This window comes from Hyla sarda, chromosome 2 (genome assembly GCF_029499605.1).
Source record: "Hyla sarda isolate aHylSar1 chromosome 2, aHylSar1.hap1, whole genome shotgun sequence".
Taxonomy (NCBI): domain Eukaryota; kingdom Metazoa; phylum Chordata; class Amphibia; order Anura; family Hylidae; genus Hyla; species Hyla sarda.
In genome coordinates this window covers 177,060,277-177,081,438 of record NC_079190.1, presented here as the reverse complement: position 1 = coordinate 177,081,438, position 21,162 = coordinate 177,060,277, and the positions used below count along the sequence as shown (strand labels likewise).

The following is a 21,162-nucleotide window of genomic DNA, read 5'->3' as shown; positions in this document are numbered from 1 at the left end:
TATTAGTCTCATCATCAGTAAGGTTTCTTTAATGTCTTCTATAGACCACAGCATGGTTGATATTTTAGATACTTAATTCTGAAACGTTTTATTTGTCTATATGAATAGCAGTCCTTGGTAGTAAACTTGTACTTGGTCATAATTGGCCTGTATTTAAATCCAGGTATTTACCAGAGAGTGTATGAGTCACTATCTCCGAGTGTTCAACTTTCTGTGGCGTGCGAAGAGGATGGAATACATTCTAACAGACATATGGAAAGGGCATATGTGCAATGCAAAGCTACTGAAAAGTATGCCAGGTATGTTATAGAAATGTAATATCTGAATGATTATTGCTTTTACACATTTGTGTCTTATTTTACTGATGTCTATAATACCTATCTTCCTCCACTAACCATAATTTTTCCTCTTACATATATACAGTATAGTTATTTGTAATCGATCTTTAATGCTTGCACAATGATCTTGTTTGATCAGCTGAGACTGTATGCTTCCGACATAACCAGGAACAGGCCACAGCAATAAGCTGTATGTATTGGCACCAGTCGGTAGATAAATGTTCCGACTCCACAGTCTTTTGTACTCCCGACTCTGACTCCTCTGTATTAATATGCAAATGTATTTATAAACACTTACAGTTGAATCCAAGAAGCTGTTCCACCAAGTTTTTCTAAGCTCTGCTAGCAGAGAGAGGTAGTTGGGCAGAAGCTGCTGCCTTCTCCTTTTTGTGTGCTGATCTGCTGCTGAAGATAGGGCAGTGGGAGGATCCAGGAAGGTGCATTTATTATAAAACATGATTTCCCTAGTAGAATCCCATAGTCATGTTTAAAGTTTAAGCTAACAATCGGAGTTTACAAGTTTTTATAGCCTTAGCTGAATGGCAGCAGTTTTTCCAATGGTTTACAGCTTCAGTCTTGAACTATTGACCCTCCATTCTCTTCACTTATACAAGCGTCTCTAGTCCAGCAAAAAACATATTTACTTAATCCCTTATCAGTGAGAGGCTAGGTTACCCATGGGTTCCCTGTAACACCAGAACACAACACTATGGAAAGTATAAGTATTGCCGCTCCTAATTGTGCCATATAGTGAACCACATGAAAAGCATGCTTCTTCAGTCACTTAACGTGTTCGTTTTGCGATTACGTGAGGCACTGCATGCATTGGTCTTTATTCTTACAGTAGAGAAGTCATTAATTATAACTTTTTGTGAATTGGGACATTTAAACTTGCTTTTTTTTTAATTCCAATCTAAATTTAGTCGGAGTCGGTGCATTGTTTGCCGACTCCAGGTACCCAAAATTTCGTCCGACTCAGACACCTCGACTCCGACTCCACAGCCCTGATTGGCACTGTCTTCTCAAGTCCCGTCGCCATATACTCTCACTGTGTGTGCCACGTGACTGGCAAAAATGTACATGTTTTGGATGACATCAGTGAGAAGTTTGTTTTTAAGAGGAGGGTATGGCTTCAGCTTCAGGGGGCTAGTGAGGCCAGAAAGAGGTACAATTGCCTAATACCGTATATTACAAACATTTATGAAAATGCTGGAGGAGCTCTTTGGGCCACAGTTAAAGTTGAGGTATTCTGTAAATTGTTTGTAATAAAAAAATTTATATGAGGGGTATGCTTTAAAATATTAAAGGGACATGTCCATTCTCCTGCATTGTCTGTTGTGCTTAATACTCAAAAGATTATGTTCTATACATTTCCCTGTCACTATAGAATAAAGGATGAAGAAACTGCCATGTGTGAATGTAATACAACGCTCCTATCCATTTTTGTTATAATCCCCTCTTGACAGGACTAGGACATAAAATGAATCCAAAATAAGTACCACTACATGCCATGAAATGTATACCATGTGCCACAGTGTCATCCGAAATATATCTTGATGGAAAATGGGAATATATTGTTTTATTACTTTTCATTGTCTGCTATAAAGAGTACCAAACAAATGCTTACTGGCACTTTTATTATCTGATATTATGCCCTTCTTTCTTCTCTCAGTTTACAGAAAATTCATTGGATTTAGCTTGATCTAAGAATTTTCAAATGTTGACACACATGCTGGGAATTGGCAACAAAAATCAAATCATCCCAGTTGCATCCAAATCTAAGCCACTCCCAAAAAGAATATTGTGCGTCACTTGATTGTGATGGAAAGAAAATTTTAGCAAAGTAGAATTGCCGGTTACTTCCTTCCTGTATGAAGCAACCAGTATAATATTATTTAGTGCATGAAGTTGGATATCAAGGAAGGTGACACATTCTCTTTGGAGGAGAATGTGTTATGTTCCTTGACATTTAACTTCATATGAGCTTGTTACACCTTTTCATTGCGAATTTAAGATGTATAGTGTTCAATTTGCATTAAACACGAGTAAAACATTGCAATTTTGCAGTGGATTTGCCAGGGAATGGTGGCAGAAATCTGCAGTGGTGAAACATGCTGCCTTTCCATAAGGTCCGTATTGCATGTGGTGATTATCTGCCTAACAGGCTAATATTGCTCTGTGTAATAGGGCCAGTGATCAGCTGAAGAACAAACAGACGTCAGCTGATCACTTTGTTCTGTCCTGTAAGAAAAATAAATAAATAAAAGTCATGGCTTTTTCCTGCGTTTGGAGGTTTTTCTTGCCTTTGTGTGAAAATTTTATTTTTGGCCCCTTTGGCGTTTTTTTTTTTTTAGGGATCTCCAACCCATTTTTGGATCGCTAAAGTAAAAAAAAGAAAAACCGCCTGCAAAACCACCAAAGTTAAAACCCACTTGGCATTTTTCTTGCCATTTTTCCACTCCCATAGACTTCTAAGGAAGCAAAAACACCACAATTTCAGTGAAAAAACGCCATAGTCTCAACATGCTGCGATTTTGAAAAACTGCCAAGCAGGAAAATGCCAAAGAGGAGTGAAAAAACACCAAACTGAAAAATGCCATGTGGAAAAGGCATTTTGCGTTTTCCTATTGACTTGCAGCTAACATCTGGCAGCAGCGTTTTTTTCACTGAAGAAACGCCATGCGGCAGATTTGGCGTTTTTTGCCCCAAAAAAAGTGTAAACTTAGCCGTAGACTGTTTAAAGGGGTATTCCAGGCAAAAAATGTTTTTATATATCAACTGGCTCCGGAAAGTTAAACAGATTTGTGAATTACTTCTATTAAAAAATCTTAATCCTTCCAATAGTTATTAGCTTCTGAAGTTTTCTGTCTAACTGCTCAATGATGATGTCACGTCCTGGGAGCTGTGCATGATGGGAGAATATCCCCATAGGAGCTGGACAGCTCCCGGGTTGTGAGTCATCAGAAAGCAGTTAAACAGAAAACAGCAACTCAACTTCAGAAGCTAATAACTATTGGAAGGATTAAGATTTTTTAATAGAAGTAATTTACAAATCTGTTTAACTTTCCGGAGCCAGTTGATATATAAAAAAAAGTTTTGGCCTGGAATACCCCTTTAAGCCAGTGCTATAGCAGTGATTTGGAGCACTGAAGTGTAATTATGACTTAAAGGAGATATGTAGTGCTCTAAACTAAACTTTATCCCCTATCTGAAGGATATGGGATAAGTTATAGATCGCTGGGGGTCCGAGCGCATGTATGGAGGGGCGTGCCGGCTGCCGAGTCATGTGGGGACGGAACACCCCTTTTCCTGTACATTGCCATGGGGGAGATCGCCGGGGGCCCCAGCGCTCGGACCCCCACCATCTAGAACTTATCCCCTATCCTTCGTATAGGGGATAAAGTTTAGAGCACTACAGATCTCCTTTAACTGATTTACTGGCAGTAAAATGATGTGGGTTTATTTGGATCAGATCCCTTCTGATCTTTTTGTCCCTTAAGGCTTTAGAAAATGTGTATGTAGGGAAGTGTGTTAGAATGTATTTTTATTTTAAGTAGGTCATGGCAGGGAACTGCTGTGGGCAGAGTGAAAAGAGATTAAAATCCTCCTCTTTTGTGTTGTTCTTAGTGGAATGAAATTCAATGTATGTCAAAGTCAACTAAGTGATTCATTAAGACTAAATACAGCTGAGTACTTTAATGAAGTGGTATTAGTAAAACAGATTTTTGAACTGTTTACCTAGGATCAACTAGTTAGGCAGACGGTTGTGCCTTTATTAGAATTATATATGCAGAAATAGGCTACAGAGAAACTACATCCTATATGTCATCACTGTATGAGATGTAAAAAAAATAATGTTTTCTTGTTAAAGCTAAAGAACTTAGTGCTGTCTGTATATGGCTTAAAGGGGTACTCCACTCGCCGCTGGAACCCCACCCCCATCTCTGGTGCAGCACCCCTGTCATTCGGTGAACGCAGCAAACTCTGCGCCGTGCCTGATGACTGGCGATGCAAGCTGCCATGCCCCCTCCAATCACATCTATGGGAGGAGGTGGGACGGTTATGTACTAGCTGTCACGCCCCCTCCCATAGAAATGAATGGAGGGGGCATGGCGTGACATCACAAACGCAGAAGCTGCAAACTTCGTTTGTTATGGATGCCGCCGATGCCAGCCCGAAGATCCAGTGGCAGGACCCCCGTGATCCAGCATATTATCACCTATCCTTTGAATAGTAGATAGGATGTCTCCAACGGAGTACCCCTTTAAAGCACTGCCCTTTGTGTTAAAATGATATGAGAACCAGCACTATTTCTGCTTATTATATAACTTGTACTGTATCTGGTATTTTTCAGTAAACTTCTACTCTACAGGCTTAATCTCTAATTTGCAGTTCTCTCAGAGCTGGTGGGCAGAGCTCCCACCTTCTTTGACTTGTATTGACACAGGACAAAACTGATTTTCAGATAAGAAGATTTGAGCAGGGGAAAAAGTTTGATAACAAGAGAGAAGAATATTTGTTTATAAAGAAATGTTAATAAGTTTGTTATATTTGCTTGCTTGTTTGTTTGAATGACAGCATCTATGTAAAACATACGGTTTCTCATTCATATTTGTATTATTCATTTACATTACAGAGCTATCTGGGGTGCTTCACCAGTGTCATATCTTGGCTTCAGAAATGGTCCATTTCATTCATCAGATGCAGTATTACATCACATTTGAGGTACAATGTTAAGTTATTTTTTTTTCTCCAGATTTAGTTTACCTTGTTTATTAGTTATATTTCTTCTGAATACACTGATTTTCTACATGGATTCCTCAGGTTTTGGAATGTTCCTGGGATGAGTTATGGAATAAAGTACAACAAGCACAGGACTTGGATCACATCATTGCTGCTCATGAAGTGTTTTTAGATACTATAATTTCTCGTTGTCTTCTTGATAGTGAATCAAGGGTAAGCAGTTTTTTGTGTTTTTTTTTTTTTTTTTTTTAATATGCAAAATCCTAGATGCTCTGCTTTTATTCCCATGAAATATGACATTCCCTATTTGCTGTGTTGATTATGCACCATATAAATTTGCAACATTTTACAATATAATACAAGTAATAATAATATGATATAATAATAATTGAGGCGGTATTCTGTGTTAGGCTCTAATCCCCTATTATAGTTGACTGTTTTTCGCTAAGTTTCATTTAGTTTCCATAGCCAAAGCCAGAAGTGGACTTAAGGATAGGAAATATAAAGGATACCTCTGTCTTCATGCCAGATGCTTTTCTAGATTCGGCTCAGAAAACTGAATGAATGTAAAACTGCCAGAAAATGCTGTATTTGAAATCACTATTAGACTGTGCCATTTCTGCTAGTAGTCACCTTACTATCTGTCCTTTAACAGGACAACATAGTATGATCAATGTGCTTTAAAGGGGTACTTTGCCCCTAGACATCTTATCCCCTATCCAAAGGATAGGGGATAAGATGTCTGATTGCGGGGGTCCCACTGCTGGGGACCCCAGCGATCTTCCTGCAGCACCTGGCATTCGTTTAGAGTATCGGGTGCAGCGCCGGAGGCTCGTGACATCACGGCCATGCCCCCTCAACGCAAGTCTGTGGGAGGTGCGTGACGGTGCTGCACCCGGCGCTCTTAACGAACACCGGGTGCAGCAGGGAGATCACGGTGGGGGGGGGGGGGGATTACAGCGGCGGGACCCCCGCAATCAGACATCTTATCCCCTATCCTTTGGATAGGGGATAAGATGTCTAGGGGCGGACTACCCCTTTAAGTTCTATTGTATTCTGTAGTGAGGCTGTGCTCACATAGAGATATCTTCATTTTTGATGAGTTTTTCCCCAAATCACAGCAACATTTCTACTAAAATGGCACCATATTACCATGGTTGTGTAAATAGCTGTAAAATGGTGCAATTTTTGCAGCAATTTCAGCAAGATCATGGGAAAATACATTAAAAACACACCTTGTGTACTGCATTAAATGTCAGAAGCATTACATCCTGGAGATTCAGGTGCTATGATTCCCCACCACTGTAAGCTCTGTGTCCCTTAGTTTCAATTCAACTTTTTTGGTAAGTTAGGTATTTGGTGCCCAGATTCATAGAAGTTTAATAAACTTTCAGTGAATTTATATACTGCCTCCTCTCTGAGGAAAGCCAAGCAGAAATGGAGGAGGGTGTCCGCACTCAGCTGAGCTCTCCTTCCATGTCTTTGAGATTAATAGGAGTCCTCACTGATCAAAACTTTTATTCAAACAAAGTGTAGGAACTTTGAAAAAAAAAATAGCAGCCCTTTAAATATTCTGGTTGGTAAAAGCTATTAACGGTTTGGGTGTAGACAATCATTGTTGTTGTTGCACTAAATTATACATTTATATATAAATATTCACTCATAAATTTGTCTTTATTTAGGTGCTGCTAAATCAACTTCGTGCTGTATTTGACCAGATAATAGAATTCCAAAATGCTCAGGAAACTATGTACAGGGCTGCTCTGGAGGAGTTACAGAGAAGACTACAGTTTGAGGAAAGGAAAAAACAGCGGGAATCTGAGGTAAGATGTGTCAAACTGCCCAGTTTCTGCATCGCATAAAATTTCATTCCACACCCACCTTTGTGAGCTCTTTGTGAACCACGGGGCAGGAGTATCGTGACGACACAACTCCACCCACATGTGATGTCACACCCTGTCCCCTCAATGCAAGTCTATGGGAGGGGGTGGAATGAAAGATTGCGGGAGTCCCAAGCGGCGGGACCCCCGCAATCAGACATCAATAAGATGTCTTGGGCTGGAGTACCCCTTCCCGCTATAGGACGTATGCATATGTCCAAGCATCCGACACGTTTGCGCAAATGGACGTATGCATATGCGATCTCTGGTGCTGCCGCGGGCAGAGCAGGAGATCGGCGACTGGACCCGGCTGTTAATCACAGCCAGAGTCCTGCTGCCAGAGCCGCTATCGCGCCGCTCCCGGCAGCATTAACCCCCTAGATGCCGTGATCAATCCTGGTGTTGACAGGGGGAGCGCTCTCCTCCTGTTCACAAATGGTGGCGCCGCAATACGATCGTGGATCGCCATTGGTTTCTATGGCAGCAGGAGGTCAGATCATGACCTCCGGTCTGCCTGCTACGGAAGCCTGTGAGATCCAGCCAGAGGCTGGATCGCACCGGCTGTAGTGTGTGCAGCCCATCAGGTCATACTGTGCTGCGGTACAAATGTATTGCAGCATAGTATAACCTGTAAAAAATAAAATAAAATGTTCTTCAATCAAAGTATGAAGTGTAAAAAAAAAAAAATGCCCCTTTCCCAATAAAAGTCCTGTATTATCACCCAAAAAGATCAAAAAACAAATCATATACATAATAGGTATTGCCACGTCCGTAATGACGTGTACTATAAAACTATAATGTAAATTATCCCGCACGGTGAACGCCTTAAAGAAAAAAAAAAAACATAAAAGAAAGCTCAAAATTCGCCAATTTTGGTACAAATAGTGGAATAAAAAAGATGAAAAGGTAGCATGTAGCACAAAAATGATACCATTAAAAAATACAGCTCATCCCGCAAAAAATAAGCGCTTACTCAATGGCATTGGACGAAAAATAAAAAAGTTACGGCTGTTGGAAAATGAATGGCAATAAAAGAATTTTGCTCAGAAAAAAAAAGAACATAGAAAGCTTTATAAAATGGGTATCACCATAATCGTACTGACCCACAGAATAAATATAACATCACTTTTACCGCACAGTGTACATCGTAAAAAAAAAAATTTTAAACGCCAGAAATTTTCCAGTTTTTCACAATATTTTGAAGTTTTTCACAAAAAATGCTGCATGTGTCAACAAAAATGCACCAGTTATATAAAGTACAATATGTCACGAAAAAACTATCTCAGAATCGCTCTGCTCAGAAAGTGTTCTAAAGTTGTTACCGTTTAAAGAGATACATGTCAAATAAAAAAAAAGAGCATGGTCATTGAGGCCAAAAATGGGTCCGTCCTTAACCCCTTAAGGACACAGCCCATTTTCACCTCTAGGACGCAGCCCTTTTTTGCACATCTGACCACTGTCACTTTAAACATTAATAACACTGGAATGCTTTTACTTATCAATCTGATTCCAAGATTGTTTTTTCGTGACTTATTCTACTTTAACATAGTGGTAAATTTTTGTGGTAACTTGCATCCTTTCTTGGTGAAAAATCCCAAAATTTGATGAAAAAATTGAAAATTTAGCATTTTTCTAACTTTGAAGCTCTCCGCTTGTAAGGAAAATGGATATTCCAAATATTATTTTTTTTGGGGATTCACATATACAATGTCTACTTTATATTTTCATCATAAAATTGATGTGTTTTTACTATTGGAAGACATCAGAGGGCTTCAAAGTTCAGCAGCAATTTTAAAATTTTTCACAAAATTTTCAAACTCGCTATTTTTCATGGACCAGTTCAGGTTTGAAGTGGATTTGAATGGTCTTCCTATTAGAAATACCCCATAAATGACCCCATTACAAAAACTGCACCCCTCAAAGTATTCAAAATGACATTCAGTAAGTGTTTTAACCCTTTAGGTGTTTCACAGGAAAAGCAGCAAAGTAAAGGAGAAAATTCAAAATCTTCATTTTTTACACTTGCATGTTCTTGTAGACCCAATTTTTGAATTTTTACAAGGGGTAAAAGGATAAAATTTATACTTGAATTTGTAGCCCAATTTCTCTCGAGTAAGCACATACCTCATATGTCTTTGTGAATTGTTCGGCGGGCGCAGTAGAGGGCTCAGAAGCGAAGGAGCGACAAGGGGATTTTGGAGAGTACGTTTTTCTGAAATGGTTTTTGGGGGGCATGTTGCATTTAGGAAGCCCCTATGGTGCCAAAACAGCAAAAAAATAACACATGGCATACCATTTTGGAAACTAGACCCCTTGAGGAACGTAACAAGGAATTAAGTGAGCCTTAATACCCCACAGGTGTTTCATGACTTTTGCATATGAAAAAAAAATAAAAAAAATTTTCACTAAAATGTCTCCCCCCAAATTTCTCATTTTTGCAAGGGTTAATAGCAGAAAATACCCCCCCCAAAATTTGTAACCCCATCTTGGAGCCACCCCATAAGTTGACCTGAAGTGCACTATGGGCGAACTGCAATGCTCAGAAGAGAAGGAGTCATATTTGGCTTTTTGAGAGCAAATTTTGCTCGGGGGGCATGTCGCATTTAGGAAGCCCCTATGGTGCCAGGACAGCCAAAAAAAAACACATGGCATATCATTTTGGAAACTAGACCCCTTGAAGAATGTAACAAGGGATAAAGTGAACCTTAATACCCCACAGGTGTTTCACGACTTTTGCATATGTAAAAAAAATAATTTTTTTTTTACCAAAAATGCTTGGTTTAGCAAAAATTTTACATTTTTAGAAAAGGTAATAGCAGAAAATACCCCCCAAAATTTGAAGCCCAATCTCTCCCGATTCAGAAAACACCCAATATGGGGATGAAAAGTGCTCTGCTGGCGCACTACAGGTCTCAGAAGAGAAGGAGTCACATTTGGCTTTTTGAAAGCAAATTTTGCTCTGGGGGCATGCCGCATTTAGGAAGCCCCTATGGTGCCAGGACAGAAAAAAAAAAACACATGGCATACCATTTTGGAAACTAGACCCCTTGGGGAACGTAACAAGGGGTAAAGTGAACCTTAATACCCCACAGGTGTTTCACGACTTTTGCATATGTAAAAAAAAAAATTTTTTTTTTTACACTAAAATGCTTGTTTTCCCCCAAATTTTACATTTTTACAAGGTATAATAGCAGAAAATACCCCCAAAAATTTGTAACCCCATCTCTTCTGAGTATGGAAATACCCCATAAGTGGACGTGAAGTGCACTGGGGGCGAACTACAATGCTCAGAAGAGAAGGAGCATCATTGAGCTTTTGGAGAGAGAATTTGGCCATGTGCATTTCCAAAGCCCTCCGTGGTGCCAGAACAGTGGACCCCCCCACATGTGACCCAATTTTTAAAACTACACCCCTCACGGAAGGTAATAAGGGGTGCAGGGAGAATTTACACCCCACTGGCCTTTGACGGATTTTTCATTTTCACAGAACCCTGTTTCAAAGATCTGTCAGACACCTGTGGGGTGTAAATGCTCACTGTACCCCTTATTACATTCCGTGAGGGGTGTAGTTTCCAAAATGGGGTCACATGTGGGTATTTGTTTTGCACTTATGTCAGAACCGCTGTAAAATCAGCCACCCCTGTGCAAATCACCAATTTAGACCTCAAATTTACATGGTGCACTCTCCCTTCTGAGCCTTGTTGTGCGTCCCCAGAACACTTTGCGCCCACATATGGGGTATCTCCATACTCAGGAGAAATTGCGTTACAAATTTTGGAGGCTTTTTTTCTTTTACCGCTTGTGAAATTTTAAAGTATGGGGCAACACCAGTATGTTAGTGTACAAAAATGTTTTTTTTTACACTAACATGCTAGTGTAGACCCCCAACTTTACCTTTTCATAAGGGGTAAAAGGAGAAAAAGCCCCCCAAAATTTGTTAAGCAATTTCTCCCGAGTATGGCGATACCCCATATGTGGCCCTAAACTGTTGCCTTGAAATACGTCAGGGCTCCAAAGTGAGAGCACCATGCGTGTACGTGTGTATATGTAGTGTTTTACTCTTTATTTTATGTTAGTGTAGTGTAGTGTTTTTAGGTTACATTCACACTGACGGCGGATTACACTGAGTCTCCCGCTAGGAGTTTGAGCTGTGGCTGCAGCTCAAACTTGTAGTGGGGAACTCACTGTAATCCGCCGCCAGTGTGAATGTAACCTGTACATTCACATGGGAGGGGGGGGGGCAAAACTACAACTCCCAGCATGCACTGACAGAACGTGCATGCTGGGAGTTGTAGTTTTGCAACAGCTGGAGGCACACTGGTTGGAAAATACTGAGTTAGGTAATAGAACCTATTACCTAACTCGGTATTTCCCAACCAGTGTGCCTCCAGCTGTTGCAGAACTACCACTCTCAGCATGTACTGATTGCCAAAGACAGCCATTTGCTGTTCCTGAATGCTGGGAGTTGTAGTTTTGCAAGATTTAGAGGGGTTCAGTTTGGAGATCACTGACAGTGGTCTCTAAACTGTGGCCCTCCAGATGTTGCAAAACTACAAACCTCAGCATGCTAAGACAGCAAACTGCTGTCTGGGCATGCTGGGAGTTGTAGTTTTGTAACATCTGGAGGGCCACAGTTTAGAGACCACTCTCCAAACTGTCGCCCTGCAGATGTTGCTAGGCAACAGACTCCCGGACACACGGCGCCATACTCTCCTCCACCCCCGCCATGATCACAGCCTCCGCCGGGTAAGTGACCGCCGCTGCCGCCGCTACTACACTGTTCCCCCCGCTGTGCCCGGACACCGATGGGTGGGCATAGCGGGGGGGAACCGAACTTTAACCCCTCCGCCCCCAGTCTGCTATTGGTCGGTCGCTCGGCCGATCAATAGCAGGGATAGGAGGGGTGGCAACCCTGCCACCTCACTCCTATCTCTTCAAGGGGGATCGAGGGTGTCTTGGACACCCTCGATCCCCCTTATTTTATCGCGGAGCCGCCGTTGATGGGCAGGGGGAGAGCGCTCCCCCTGCAAACACCATAGATGCCGTGATCAGAACTGATCATGGCATCTATGTGGTTAATGCTGCCGGGACCGGCGCGATCGCGGCCCCGGCAGCTGCGGTGGGACTCCGGCTGTGATTGACAGCTGAGTCCCACCCGCGATCTCCTGCGCTGCCCGCGGCAGAGCAGGAGATCGCTTGGACGTATGCATACGTCCATTTGCGCGAACGTGTAGTTCGCCTGGACGTATGCATACGTCCAATAGCGGGAAGAGGTTAATGACAGAATTGCTCATTTTTTTGTTTGTTTGTTTGTTTGTAATCACATTCCAGAAAAAATTAAATAACCAGTCCCATTCACCCTCAAATGGTATGAATATAAACTAGGTAGAAAGAGATTGTCCAGCACTGTAAGCACGATGCAAAAGATGATTTATTGTAAAATCTCACAGCAAACAGCAACAGGGATCATGAAGTGACTCGTTTCAGCGACCTTAGTCGCCTTAGTCATACGACTAAGGCGACTAAGGTCGCTGAAACGCGTCACTTCATGATCCCTGTTGCTGTTTGCTGTGAGATTTTACAATAAATCATCTTTTGCATCGTGCTTACAGTGCTGGACAATCTCTTTCTACTTCGACTGTGTACGTGGTGTCCGCACGAGTCCGTGCACGGAGGCGGCGGTGGTGAGCTGAACGACAACCTGCTTTGAATATAAACTAGGGACCACAACACAAAAAATTACCCCCCCCCCCCCATCACACAGCTCTATAGGCAGAAAAAAATAAAAATAAAAAATAATTAAAAAAAACATACATTTAAAGTATTAAAGCAAACAACACATAAGTCGGTATTACTGGTCTGCGTAATAAAGTTTTTTCCCCCCTCAGTTACTCTGTATAGTTTGTGGTAAAATTAATGGTCTTAATACAAAGATGAAAAAATTGAGGGAAAAAATGCAAAAAGCTGAATTTGCCTAGTCCATAAGGGGTTAAAGCTAGTAAATGCAATCCATTGGCAAATGACTTTCATGGCTGTCACATAGCACTACTGATTACTTTATTGATTTATGTTAATTTATGTTAAAGAACATTAAAGCTACAGGGCTAATATATAAGCATGTACAGTACATACAATGAGTCTGTAACCACCTAATAACTAGTATTCTAAACATAATTTATAGGGTGAATGGGGAGTCACAGCTGAAGAGGAGGATAAAGAAAACCAAAGGGTTTTGGAATTCCAAGAATCCATACCAAAAATGCGTTCACAATTGCGAATTCTTACTCACTTTTATCAGGTAAGGACATTTAAAATAGGAGTGACCCATAGCATAATCTTATAAACTTCAAATTGAATCAATAAATTACCATCAGTAATAACCCTGTCCTATACATTATACACTAAATGATGCTTTCAGTGGTACATGATGCTAGGTTCAGACTGTCATTTTAATGCTCCTTTTAGTATTGTGGGTACCTAAGAGACTAGTACTGGGAAACCTTTTTGCTTCTACATCACTGATGGAGGAACCATTTTAAAGGTTCTCCTTAGCTCTTTTATCATTGTTTAACAACAATTCGGGGGGGATGCAGCAGCCGATACCGGCAGTCTGCCATGTGCAATATATTGAGACATCAATAGAAGCTTCGAGAAAGAGATTTTACGGTAAGACCAAAAATATGCTTATTTTGTATCACGTGCATTTTCAGTAAATGTATTTTACAATTTGTATTATTTTCATGAACATAGTTTTTTTTTTTTTTTTTTAAATTGATGTCTGTGGAGAGAACTAAGCTTAAAGCAGCTTTCTGAGCTAAATAATGCATTGTGCATAAAGCCTATTGTTATATATTCTGATATTCTCTTCTAATAACCGAACCACCATACTAACTGAATTCAGAGTAGAGAAATAGGCTGATATGTAAAAAAAACTAAACATTACCTCTGTAAAGACTTACTTAAGACTTATGTTTAAACCACTGGTCAAGGTTCCTATATGTATGATAAAAGTAATAATACTGAAAACAGTGGGGGACATTTAGCAAGGGATTTAAGGCTCATTCTTTGCTTACAAAAGTCGCACAAAAAGTCACATGTGCACCTAAGCGATTTTTTTTTTGCGACTTTTGGCTGTAAGCAAAAAGCTACAAACAAGCTTACAAAAGCAAATTTCAGTTCTCACTTTGAGGCTTGGAGGTGGCATCAGTAGGAGGAGACCATATAGTGGCTGAATGGCACAGCCTGGAGTTGGCTGAAGCATGAGGAGACCATATAGTGTCTGAATGGCACATATTGGAGTTGGCGGCAGATGAGGAGACAATAGGGCCTCACAATCTCTAAGAATAAAAGATTAATTTTGCCATTGAAGATGTATGGTACCTAGTGCTACCATTAACATATATAGGTAATGTCCTAGGCCAGGGGTCTCAAACTCAAATTATCTGGGGGCCACTGGAGGTAGCAGCTGGGTGAGGCTGGGCCACATGCATCCCTTACATATAATGCCACACTCATGCGCCCCTTACATATAATGCTCCCATTATGCGCCCCTCATCATCCACCAGCAACTCCCCCATTCCCCCTACCCCCGTGTGGTAATAGCATGAGCTGATGGATGATGGGGGTGCTACTTCTGGGGGTTCCCCACATTAGGTAGTAGCAGGTTCCCCACATTAGGTAGAAGCAGTTTCCCCACATTAGGTAGGTAGTAGCAGTTTCCCCACATTAGGTAGGTAGTAGCAGGTTCCCCACATTAGGTAGAAGCAGGTTCCCCACATTAGGTAGGTAGTAGCAGGTTCCCCACATTAGGTAGGTAGTAGCAGGTTCCCCACATTAGGTAGCATTGTCGTTCCTGAGCCCCCCCCACCGGCTTTCACACACACAGACACCCACACATGCACACAGACAGACAGACACACATACACACACACAGACAGACACACACATACACACACACACAGACACCCACACATGCACAGACAGACACGAACACATGCACACACACAGACACGCTTACCTGTCCTGCGCTGCGCTTCTCCTCTCCGGCGGCGGCCTGACGAGTGACGTCACTGATGTCCTCCTGTTCGGTTCTGCTGAGGGATGTCACATGCACGATGTCCCTCATCGGACTCCAGCCGGCCGGCCAACCAGAGACTGGGAGGAGGAGGGCGGGGTAATTGAATCCTTTCGGCTTTTTGCGCTGCTTGCCCGAAGCAGGCCTAAATGCCTGAAGAAGTTACCTGCCCGGTGCCCAGAACTGCATGTCCCGGGCGTCGGGCAAATTACACATACCTGGTGCGGGCCACAAACTTTCGTTTGAGATCCCTGTCCTAGGCCCAGCAACATCACTAAACCATGTAGTTGCTGAATGACACAGACAGGAGCAGGCAACAGCAAGAGTACACAAAAGGGGTTCACAACCCCTAACATTAAAAGGTGAATGTTGAAATCTCTATTGAAGATGCATGTTAGCTAGTGCTACCATCCCAAAATGTAAGGCCCAAGCCTGGCAGCATCAATAAGCCAAGTAGTTTCTGAAACACATAGTCAGGAGCATGCATCAGTAGTACGGAAGAGGGTTTCATAACCCCTTACATTGAAATATCAATGTTGAAATCTCAATTAAGCATGTATGTAAGCTAGTGCTAACAACCAAAAATTTAAGGCCCAAGCCCAGCAGCATCAGTAAGCCAAGTAGTTCCTGAAAGACAGTCAGGAGCAGGCAGCCGCAGTACTCAAGAGGGTTTCATAACCCCCAAGATTGAAAGATCAATGTTGAAATCTCTATTGAAGAGGTATGTTACTTTGTGCTATCATCAAAGAATTTAAGGCCCAAGCCCAGCATCATCACTAAGCACAGTAGTTCCTGAAACACACAGCCTGGAGCAGGCATCAGCATGAGTTTACAAGAGGGCTTCACAACCCCCTAACAATAAAATGTTAATGTTGAAATCTGTATAGAAGATTTATGTTAGCTAGTGCTAACATCAAAAAATTTTAGGCACAGGCCCAGCAGCATCACTAAACCATATAGTTGCTGAAACACACAGCCTGGATTAGGCAGCAGCAGAAGTACACAAGAGGGCTTAATAACCCCCAACATTAAAAGGTGAATATTGAAATCTGTATAGAAGATGTATGTTAGCTAGTGCTAGCATAAAAAAAAATTGGGCACAGGCCCAGCAGCATCAGTAAGCCAAGTAGTTCCTGAAATACACAGGGGAGATTTATAAAAACCTGTGTAGAGGAACAGTGGTGCAGTTGCCCATAGCAGATCTCCTCTATCATTCTCAAAGAGGCCTGTAAAAAATGAAAGAAGCGATCTGACTGGTTGCTATGGGCAACTACACCACGCTTCCTCTACACAGGTTTTGATTAATCTCCCCCACAGCCTGGATTAGGCAGCAGGATGCCTACATAAGAGGGTTTCACAACCCTTAAAGGGGTTATCCAGGAAAAAACTTTTTTTTATATATCAACTGGCTCTAGAAAGTTAAACAGATTTGTAAATTACTTCTATTAAAAAATCTTATTCCTTTCAGTACTTATGAGCTTCTGAAGTTAAGGTTGTTCTTTTCTGTCTAGGTGCTCTCTGATGACACTGGGAACCCGCCCAGTTTAGAAGCCAATCCCCATAGCAAACCTCTTCTAAACTGGGCGGTTCCCGAGATACGTGTAATCAGAGAGCACTTAGACAGAAAAGAACAAGCTTAACTTCAGAAGCTCATAAGTACTGCAAGGATTAAGATTTTTTAATAGAAGTAATTTAAAAATCTGTTTAACTTTCTGGAGCCAGTTGATATATAATTTTTTTTTTTTTTTTTTTCCCCTGGATAACCCCTTTAACATTAAAAGATCAATGTTGAAATCTCTATTGAGCATGTATGTTTGCTAGTGCTACCATAAAAAAATTGTAGGTAATATCCAAGACAGTCCCAGCAGCATCAGAAAACAATATATTGGCTGAATGACACAGCCTGGAGGTGGGGAAAGCATAAGGAGCCCATATAGTGGCTGAATGGTAAAGCCTGGAGATGGCCAAAGCATGAGGAGACCATATAGTGGCTGAATGACACAGCCTGGAGTTGGCGGAAGCATGATGAGACAAAATAGTGGCTGAATGAAACAGCCTGGAGGTGGTAGCAGCAGCATCAGGAGTCCTGAAAGTGACCTGGTGACAGATTGGTGCGGTGGGGGGCAGTACCTGGGGATGAAGGTGGCTGGAATGTTTGTAACTGGGGAGCAGTGCCTTAAATCTGTTTGGCACTATCCATATTTGTGAAGTGTTGGTGTAGCACCATGGTCAATCTACTCTGATGCATCTGGCATTGGTGAGTTGAAATCCTGGCTGATCCATGCCTGATTCATCTTCACAAAGGTTGGTCTCTCCACATTTTTCGTGAACAGATGAGTTCTCCTCTGGGTGACTATGGACACCGCTGCACTAAACACCCGCTCTGATGGGCAAACTCTATTTGCGGCCATAAATCAATTTTGGCTGCCAAGAAGTCCAGCGGTTATTCAAGGTTTGTTGGCATGGCCATGTCAAGGTATGCCACCACCTGCTTGTTCAGGTCCTGCTCCATATCTACCTGCTGCTGATGAGTTTCTTCACTATGCGGGTAAAGAAAGTTACTCATCAGCGACTGTAGACTTAGGCTGCTGCTAATGGAGCTGGTACTGCTCCTGCCACCCCTCCCCTCTCCAGCAGCCACGGCAGTGGAAGGTGAGCGCAGAGGGCCCCCCGAGTCAGGCCTGCGAGTGTATGGACGATGGTGCCGATAGGCATCGGCCAACTGACTACATAGGATCTCTCTGTATTAGGGAAACTTGTCCTCCCTCTCAGTGGGTGTAAAAAAGGCCCCCATTTTGTGCCGGTAGCGAGGGTCCAATAAGGTGGAGATCCAGAAGTCCTCCTTCTGCCGAATGGTGACAATTCGGTAGTCACTACTCGAGCATCTGAGCATGCATCGTGCCATTTGTGCAAGTGACTCGGAGGGACTCCCTGCCTCCATCTCCACTGCATACTGCCACGGTGTGTCTGGGTCTCGCCTTCCTCATAACCCTCTAGCTCCTCTAGTTGATCATGCTCCTACTCTCCTGTCAGATGACTAGAAACACCACCCATCTCATGAAACCTAAACTGTGCTCCACTGTGCCCCTCATTCTCCTCCTCCAGTTCAGCCCCCACAGGGCTCATGTGGCCGTAAGATGTAGGCGCAACCTCTCTATTGCCCTGACCAGCCATCGTTTCCAACACTTGTAGGAAATGAAGCAGTAGAATGACGTCGTTCATCCAGTAAACCTGTTGACTTATGTATAATGTGGCTTCCTCAAAGGGCCTGAGCAAACGGCAGGTGTCGCGTATGAGCTGCCACTGGTTCACATTGCAGTTACACAGGATAGTACCCCTATCCGCTTGGATCATCAAGAAATCTGTGATGGCTTTTCTCTGTTCGTACAGTCGGTCCAACATATGGAGGGTGGCAACATCACAAATCAGACTATGTTTGGGGAGACCATTCTGACGCTGCAACTGAAGGAGGGTGTGCTTTACGATGTACGTGTGGCTGAAGTGCATGCAAAGTTTCCTTCCCATTGTTAGGATGTCTTGCAAATGGGGGGAACACTTCAGGTACTGCTTGACAACCAGATTTAACACATGTGCCTTGCAGGGCGCATGGCTCACCCTTCCTTGTCGCAGCGCGGCCAAGATGTTCTTCCCTGTGTCGGTCACCATGGTTCCCATTTACAGTTTTTGTGGAGTAAGCCATACTCCGATTTCTTTACGAATTACTTTTAGCAGTTCCTCCCCTGTGTGACTCTTTTCGCCAAGGCAAACCATGTGAAGAACAGCGTTACACCGCCGTGCCCTGCACACATGGTATGCTGAAGGGCCACTGAGACTTGTTCGGGCAGTGGAGGCTGAGAACACAGTGGAGGATGAGGAGGCGGAGTCGCACACTGTCACAGGACCAACGGGCTGACAGCGTGGAGGAGGAAGCGGCGTGACCTGTCCAAGTTGTGGCTGTGCAGGAACAACATTCACCCAGTGAGCCGTAAAGGACGTGTATTGTCCCTGACCGTAGTTACAGCTCCAGACGTCGGCGCTGCTCGGACAGGCTCAAGGACTGGCCAACCTTCTCTTGCACAAAAGTGTGCAGGGCTGGTACTGCCTTCTTCGCAAAGAAATGACAGCTTGGCACTCTCCACCTTGGCTCGGCACAAGCCATCATTTCTCTGAAATGTGCAGAGTCCACCACTTGAAAAGGGAGGGACTGCAGCACCAGCAACTTGGACAGAAGCACATTCAGCTTCTGCGCCTTTGGATGAGTGGGCGCATACTGTTGTCTCTTGGACATGGCTTCGCGGATGGATTGTTGGCGGAATGGCTAAATAAAAGTGGTAGAAGCAGGAGCATCTGGAGCGACAGAAGGAGGATATGACACACAGCTCCCTTCGGCTGAGGTGGTGGAGCCTTGGCTGGCTGAAAGAGGGAGCGATGTGCCACTGGGTGATGCAGCAGGCTGGACCACTACATCAGAGCCACGGTTCTCCCAGGCCGCTTTATGGCGGCGAAGCATATGTTGATGCAGGGCCGTGGTGCCAATATTGGGACCCTGGCCACGCTTCACCTTCTGTCGACATATCTTGCATGTGACTATGTGATCTTTATGCACATTAATACAAATTTTTACCTGGGGTGCCCAAACTTTTGATCCCCACTGTAGGCCCTTTTTTATTTTTTAAAAAGTATTTATTTAAGTTTTGCAAGTTTCAATAACAAACATCGCTAACATGGCACAATAGATACAATCACAGACAACAGCACTCCCAAGAGGTCACAGCGACAGCATCACAACAGGGAGGGAAAGTACCGCTTGAAGGGCACTCAAACAGTAGAGGAGCAATACCGAAACCCATCGAAGGAGGCCCAGACAGACAGACAGCCACACACACAGCACACACACACGTCCCAGTACCAGCCCCCCAACACACGAGTTATAACAGCACTCCAAAGTGACCTACTGAGGCAGTCTATCCGGCGGGTCAGCCGGGACATCTAGCAGCAACCAAGGGGTCCATACCTTATCAAACTTCTTAGGGCATTGGCGACTAATATATAAAACCTGAAACAGCGGGACATATTTATTCACCAAAGATATCCACCGGGACAGCGGGGTAGTGGACGCATCCTTCCATGTCATGACTACCACTTTGCGGGCGCAGAAAACGAAACAGCAGGTGTCTATGGGGACTAGAGATCAAACCATCGACAACCCCCAACAAGCATACCACAGGGTCAAGGATAAATGGGAATTCCAAGTGGGCATCCAAAAACCCCATCACCTCCCTCCAAAAGACGGCAAGAACAGGGCATTCCCACACCGCATGCAAGAAAGAGCCAACCTCCGAGGAGCATCTAAAGCACAGGTCCGACAGACAGTCCCATATGCTTAAGCCTAGCAGGGGTATAATACAACCATAGAGCATATCTGGATTGGATCAACATATCCCTACTACTAACAACCGTTGCGTAATAAGAGCCCTCAACCTCCCTCCACTGTCCCTCAGTAAGTCCCGGGATATCAGCTACCCACTTAAGAAAAGCTAGGGAGAAGGGGCTAGGCCCCAACGACTGCAGAAGGGCATATGACTGGGTAAGAGGCTTGGAGAGATCCGTAGTACCCAGGAGGAGCTCCCCCTCTGAAAAAACAGGGGTAAACGACAGGGAGACAAATTGTGCCCGAACTGCATGCCTGAGCTGAAAATACCGGAATAAGGCATTTCCAGGGATGCCATAACGTTCTCTCATGTCCGCGAAGGATAAGAAAACCTGATCCTCCCGAAACAGATGAATCGCAAATTTTACACCATGCGAACCCCAAAAGCCAGCCTCCTGTAACCCTTGTAGGTAAGGTAGTGTATATTTCCCCACAAGGGAGTCCTAGGAGATATCTAGGGCTGCGGAAATCTACCAGACACCACAGAACAAACCTTGGCTATTGTCAACAGAGGAGTAGGATTGGAAGAGCGAGAGTGATACCTGTAGAGCATGTTAGTCAGGGTTTCATAGGACCCCATGAGCACACCAGCCAGGGTGGTCGCCGAGTTCGACAGATCCAGGTCAATCCACCACGCTGCATATACCAACTGGAAAGCAAGAAAATAATTATAGGCATCAGGGGCAGCCAGGCCACC

At 43.3% G+C, this 21,162-nt stretch overlaps 1 protein-coding gene across 1 annotated transcript in view; it reads left to right on the top strand.

Moving 5' to 3' along the window:
* Window positions 1-20,421, top strand: part of TUBGCP3 (tubulin gamma complex associated protein 3) — a 73,770-nt gene extending 53,349 nt beyond the window's left edge. Inside the window, exons 15-20 of the mRNA XM_056560106.1 lie at window positions 164-299; window positions 4,975-5,063; window positions 5,163-5,294; window positions 6,764-6,904; window positions 13,142-13,258; window positions 20,191-20,421. Coding sequence (XP_056416081.1) covers window positions 164-299; window positions 4,975-5,063; window positions 5,163-5,294; window positions 6,764-6,904; window positions 13,142-13,258; window positions 20,191-20,421 — 846 coding nt within the window. The remainder of the gene's footprint in view (window positions 1-163; window positions 300-4,974; window positions 5,064-5,162; window positions 5,295-6,763; window positions 6,905-13,141; window positions 13,259-20,190) is intronic.
* Window positions 20,422-21,162: the final 741 nt, after the last annotated feature.